Below are 6,845 nucleotides of genomic sequence, written 5' to 3' on the forward strand. Positions count from 1 at the left end.
GCGGCTCGGGGCACTGCTGGGGCCAGCTCGGCAGGGGCTCGGGGCACTGCCGGGGCCGGCTCGGCAGGGGCGGCGGCTCGGGGCACGGCAGCGGCTCGGGGCACGGCCGGGGCCGGCTCTGCAGGGGCGGCGGCAGGTCGTGGCACGGCAGCGGCTCGGGGCACGGCCGGGGCCGGTTCTGCCGAGGCGGCGGCTCGTAGCACGGCAGCGGCTCGGGGCACTGCCGAGGCCGGTGGTGCGGCAGAGGCAGCGTGTGGTAGCAGGGCTCGGGCCGGTGGTGCTGCGGCCGGTGATGCTGCAGGTGCTGGGGCAGCGCCTGGGGCTGCAACTGCTGCTGGCCGCCGTACATGCTGCCCGCAGGGCGCCCACCCCGAGACGGGGAGCTGGGCACGGCGGAGGGGAGCTGGGACGCGGGGCAGAAAGTGCGGGCGAGCTGGGCCGGGGTGGGGATTAGTAGCCGCGCGGCAGCGCCCAGGACTGGACACGCCTTGGAGCGGCAGCGGCTCACCTGACTCCCCGCAGCAGGGAGTCGCCGCGCCGCCTTCGTGGGCAGGCTGCCAGCTCGGCCTGGCGCGGACGGGGGCAGGCCAGGCGCTGGGAGCCACGCCGGGGGAGGGGGAGTAGCGCAGGCAGGTGCGCCGCGCCCCCGTCAAGGAGCCACCACCGCCTGCAGGCCAGCCGCGGTCAGAGGCAGAGCAACAGCGACCTGGAGGAGAAGCCCCCAGTTTCCCACGAGTTTAGCGTTGTTCGCTCCAGAGTGGGAAAAGGCAACAGAGGGTCCGGTGGCACCTTTAAGACTAACAGATGTATTGGAGCATAAGCTTTCCTGGGTGAATGCCCACTTCATCAGACGCATGTGGGCATTCACCCACGAAAGCTTATGCTCCAATACATCTGTTATCTTAAACGTGCCACAGGACCCTCTGTTGCTTTTTACAGATCCACACTAACACGGCTACCCCTCTCAGAGTGGGAAAAGTAATTTTAGCCTTTAAAGGCGCTGGAAACGTGGTAGTGCTGTTACCCATTCCTCTTCTGTTAAAAACAGACTGTACCATTGCTGCCAATATCAGGGTGACAGGGAAGGAATTAGCATCTATGAGCTGAGGGGTGAAAACATTTAAATAATGAAAATACAATGACTGAAGGAAAGCCTAGAATACATTGTTAACATTACTTATAATTTATGGCCTAAACTAATTTCTGTTACAGGCACAGCATACAAAGAGAGATATTAGATTAAAAAAAAATACTCTTGCTGGAAAATGCAACATAACTTTATTTCTTGGAATTCAGAATAGTAACACATGCACAAACCAGAGAGAGACAAAGCAGACTGCTCTGAAAAACAGGCCACAGCTTACCTTGGTCTGGCTACTGCCAGGCCCAGATCTCATGCTTCATTACAAAGACCCATAGGGGCAAGCAGGGGCAGGAAATTTGAAGACCTTTGATAATTTAAAGTAATAAATCACAATTTTAACACAACTTTCAAAACACCACAGTTTCCAATAGAGACAACCACCATATTTTCAAATAGGAGCCTATGTATATTTGTGCAGAATAATCCCTCTATATACTCATTTTCAGTTGTCATCAGCCTTGGCTCAACATTTCCTGCAGCTGTAATAAAGCAAAATGAATTAATTTGATTCCTGATATGAGTCTACCTACACTTCCCCTTTAGTGTCTTAATGTGTTTCCAGGTTGGGTTGAAGGGAGGGGGGAGTGTAATCATACAGTTATCTGCTACTTAGTCACAGCCAGTTAAATCACTCAAATTCTATGCTAGATGTAAGGGGGTTGCAAAACTTTTACTATGTTGCAAACCACTTCCCATTTGTAATCATAGGGACCACCTTCTCACCCATTCACATAACAACCTCTGGCTACTACAGCAATTGCTTATATAGAAAAGTGATATTAGGCAATCATTTTAATATATTTGCAGCTATTTTTAATACAGTTTGGGGGTCGGTGTCAAGGAAGAGAGCCAGCATCATGTGACCAGCTTGCTCTTTAGGGATAGACCACCAGCAAGTTCTCTGTTGATTGTTTGGGAGTCAATAGCCTAAAACTTTACTCCATAGGAAAGAATGTATGTTCCACTGAATTCCTCAATCCAGAATACTTTCTCTGGAGCTCCCTTTTCACATTCAATAACCAGATGGCCCTGTCCCCTCTTCTTGCAAGTTAGTGCACAGGATAGTAGCATTACTATGTAAAATATTGTATAAAATCTCAAACATATATATGTATCATCCTCTGATGCTCCAGATTGGTGCATCGTCACCCTATAAGCTTACTAGTTGCTTTCGGGTCCCACAAGATAAAGGTTGTATTATTACTAGTACATACTGATGATGATTTTATGATTAATATTAATTGTAGCTAGAAGTAGCTTCAGACACATGAAAGAACAGTCAGACAGATTGAAATAACTGTTTAAGAGGCCTTTACCTCAGGAACCCTGGCTTACAAGCTCCTCAACTCAAAGTCCTCAAGCAATGTCTCTGAGCCTGGTCAAGCTAGTCTTCTGGAGCCTGAAAGAGAGATGAATGTTCTGATAGTAATCCATACAGCCAAAAGGAGAGAACAGAAGGAGCAAGGATTTAGGAGATGTTGATTATCCCACAGGAAGCACTTGAGAGAGCTAAGATTTTCAAAGCAATGAACAAAAAAATTGAATTATCCACAGAACTCCCATTCTTATTAACAGGAATTTTGTCTGTAACTTCCTTCTTAGTTACAGTATTAAGTGACCTTTTTTACTAGAGGTTATGTTTATTGTAGAAAACCATTTGTTTCTTTTGTTGGCTAATGGAGGAGGATGTTTTCCTAAATTTTTCTAAAAGCTAAAAAAATGAGCAGCAGAAAAGGATGTAGAAGGGCCTTCAGCTCCAAAATCTACAGCAGAGTTCATCATTTGTGAGATAAGATAATGGAAGAGATTTGCTGTTGTGGCACAATATTCAATCTGTACTCATAATACTGATAAAAAATGTTAAGACAGCAATCACCATTTGAGTGCTATTATTACCTCTAACAGTGGCCACTCATAAGTGAAGCTATGGTCACTTTGCATTGCTACAACCCTATTTCCCCATTTTCCACAGCAGGGCACTCTGCTGTTTTTCATGTCAGCTAAACCAGTAAACAAATATGGCCCAATGTATTTTAAAAAGCAGCAATACATGTCATATGCATAATTTGGAACTGTAATTCTTCAGTTATGATTAATAATGCTCTTTGTCAAAAGTGCAGCAACTATAATTGCTGTTCTGCCTCTCCTGGCAGCTCCTTGCACCACCTCTTAGCTCAGCTTACAGTATAAATAAGCAAAGCAGTGAGTCAGTACACCCGGAATTTTGCTTTCTTTCATCCCTGCATATATCATAAGTAGTATTTGTTCCTTTGATTCCAGACCAACAAAAAATTTAGTGATTAACAACTATTTCTTGTTGTCTTTCAGATGTTGCCAGACATAAGGAGGTTGTTTAAAAAAAGATTTAGGGCCAAGTTCATTCCTAGTGTCCAGTCACTGACTCCAATTGTTTTTCTGTTGAGGCATTTTACTGAACATTTTTCTGTGAATCCAGAAAAATGTGACCCAGGTATTGTGAAAGTAAGCTTGAGTATAAAATCAGATGCCTTCTTGTAGAATTTAATAGGACACACATCAAGTTGATATTCCTAATTTCCAATATAGCTGAACTCTATAAAACCACGATTTGGGATAGTCCTGCCACTCTCAATAAAATAAAAATAAAACATTGGATCACTTGCAGTATAAAAAAATTAAGACTCTTTATTCCATATAATGAAAGAAGAGAAACAAGTACTACGAAAAATGGGATTTACATATTTCAGCTTGAGGTCTTCAGTAATATCCAAGCTGAGCATAAAGAACCTGCGTTAAGGTCTTTGCACATTTATTAATGAACATTGGTTAATTAGCTATCCTTTAACATTAAATAAAAAAATCAACATATGAGGGTTATGTGAATCAAACAGTACACAATTTCTTCCCATCTCCCCCTCTTTCTCCCTTCTGTCTCATGCTATTTTTCAGCAGGGTTTTGTCTCTCTTTTTGTGTTTATTATTATATATTGTCTGTTATGATGATTTAATAGCAAATAATAAACACCACAAGCATAATAGCTAATGTGCATACATCGTGTCTAGTGTTGGTTTCACCTTTCTCCTTTTGGAATGGGGATTCTGCAATCATGGATGAGGATATCATTTTTGTTTGATTTATATGTTGATTCTTAATCCAATAAAAAGTGGGTGTTTGCAGGAGGTGGGAGGAAGGAATCCTTTACTATGTAACTGATATAACCATTCAGTTTCTAACACATTACAATACTGATTTCTGAGTTTTAGTAGTTTTTAATGTTCTCAGAAGAAAATGCACCAATGGGGCTCAAATCAAAAAGGTGCTGATCACCGTCTATTCTATGAGCACCCTCATCTCCTAATGTCAGTGAGATGTAACACACCTCACATATAACATATGCCGTAAATACTCAGCATTTGAGGGCTGAATCCTAGATTTCTATGAAAAATTAAAGACCATTATTTACCAAACCTGATAAGAGTAATAAATAAAGAACTTTATATTCCACAGCGAGAAAACAGCTTAAACCTTCAACATAAAGTAAGTGGTAAACATGTTGCTGAGTCTTCTTATTTTATGGTACATGAATGTAATTTGAATACATACCACTGTTTATGCCACCTGGTTTTAATTTACAGTCCCAAGCTGTCCTAGGAAAACTCGTAATGAAAAAGGGCCTGCAATTATCTGGAACATAGTAGGGCAATTGTTAAGCTAAAAAGCCTGGCACTGTAATGGGAGAGTTTTGTGCCACAGAATGGCATTATGCTTATTGTGACCTGAGAACAGAAAATGAGCTCAACCTCACAACAATAATTTGTTTTTCCCCTCCCAGACAGGTTGTTTGATGAGCAATTCACATATTGTTATTAGAGTTAAGGAAGATGGAATCATTACATGTTTTGGCACAGATGCTGGTACCATTGATTTCCAGAGGAACAACATCAAACCTTTAAAAATATTTTGTATACTTTTCTTTTAATTTATACATTATACAGGGAGGATTATGTCAAAGAAGCAGCAGTAGTGTCATTTTTTTTAATTACTCTTTTGAAATCATTAGGCAAATATCTTTTACTGTGATCCTTTTGAATGTACCTAAAACTTTAAAATCTGGACAAAACTACCAGAACGAAGTAAACAAACAAAAATCCAAGGTGTTATTTTTATAGGCTAATTTTGCTTTTTATTTTCCCAATAAGTGGAAAGAATGGCTTAAAATAATACTTATTTTACATGCTTCTCTGTACTATTGCATTCACATGATTCCACACTACAAAATCAACATGGTGATGTATAATAGATAGTAGTCATTTAAAATCACAACAGTAGAATTAATGGGCCAGATCCTCCACTGATATAAATCAACTAATTTACAACATCTGAGGATCTGGCCCAATATATTAAACAGGTTATGGGTTATAATAAGTATACATATATCTGTTATAAAAGTTATAAAAATAATTTCTTTTCAAATAGTGCTTTCCACTTGGAGTTGCATCAACTTTGTTGTATTCCTTTATCTTGTATATCTAATGCTTTTTAAAAAACAGCTTATGTAAGATAGCTTATGCAATTCTGTTTATCTTTAATGTTTCAGTCATTAATTTTATTGTATTTAATATTTTTCCAGGGTATATACTTTTTCATTCTCATATTTAACTGCTAAAAGTAAACTAGTATATTTTGGCAAATAATGAAGAAATTTTTGTAGTAAATTTTCAAAGACCAAAATTTACTCATTTTGTTCTATAATTCAACAACAAGAGTTAGGGGTAAATTAATTAAATTCTCTAATTAAAATAAATCTTTGCCCTTTCCTACCATCTGGGGGTGAGGGGAAGAGAAGGCTCAGATTTCGGCTCAGTGGCTGATTGATGACACAAGAAACAAGGGGCCAACTCTTGTTAGTCTATAGTTAAACTACAAAGAGAAGGAAGAAGATGCAGAACTCATCGTGATGAGCTGTCTAATCCTCCCACTTTAATACACATTTGTTTCATCAGCTGATTGAAATTAAGATCTACTGCAACAGAACACATTTTTGGCATGTGGGAGTTGCTTCAGCCAACACCCTTTAGCTGGGGAAGAACTTTATGCAAGATTAGCAACTTGACATCATAAACAACACACAAAAAAGAGGACCTGACATTTTGTTTATGAAAGTTCCTATCTGATGTAAGAATTTATGGCCTTGAAAAAGCCTTTAAGTAGTCTAGGTTTTTGTACCTTTTAAAATATCTTTGCAGCAGGGAATCTGTCTCCATATGTGTTTGTGCATCACCTAGTACAATGAAGTCCTGAGCCTAACTAGACTTTAATATAATAAAATAATGATAGCGGATAATGTAGCATTTTCCCAGATTGAGTGATAGGCTTTGTATATGAAATCTGCAGAAAAGTCTCCCGTTTTTAACTATTTTCCCAGCCCCAAAATACATTAGGGCTTTCAACTTGTTCTGATTTTCAAAAAATCAGGTATGCTGCTCCTTGCATAGTTTGCAGATGCAGTTACCACAAGTTCACATGCAAATTGGTATTTGCATGCACAGTGTAATTGCCTGCACAAAATTATTAATAGTAGTAGTACTACTACTGTAGCACCAAGGGCCTCCAATCAGGGCCCCATAAATAAGTAGACTGCCCTCATACCACCTTGTGACTGGAGTGCCTCTGCACTGCCCTGATCTTTATTCTGTCCTCCAGGCTCTTTTACAGATTCCA

The 6,845-nt window shown here is 40.6% G+C and overlaps 1 protein-coding gene across 1 annotated transcript in view; it reads right to left on the reverse strand.

Moving 5' to 3' along the window:
* Positions 1 to 1,397, reverse strand: part of POF1B (POF1B actin binding protein) — a 39,127-nt gene extending 37,730 nt beyond the window's left edge. The window contains exon 1 of the mRNA XM_029911877.1: positions 1,365 to 1,397. Within this exon, the coding sequence (XP_029767737.1) occupies positions 1,365 to 1,397 (33 nt within the window). The remainder of the gene's footprint in view (positions 1 to 1,364) is intronic.
* Between the last annotated feature and the right edge of the window lie 5,448 nt (positions 1,398 to 6,845).

The sequence above is a fragment of the Terrapene carolina genome, unplaced genomic scaffold (genome assembly GCF_002925995.2).
Source record: "Terrapene carolina triunguis isolate 2854851 unplaced genomic scaffold, T_m_triunguis-2.0 Scaffold131, whole genome shotgun sequence".
Classification (NCBI taxonomy): Eukaryota; Metazoa; Chordata; order Testudines; family Emydidae; genus Terrapene; species Terrapene triunguis.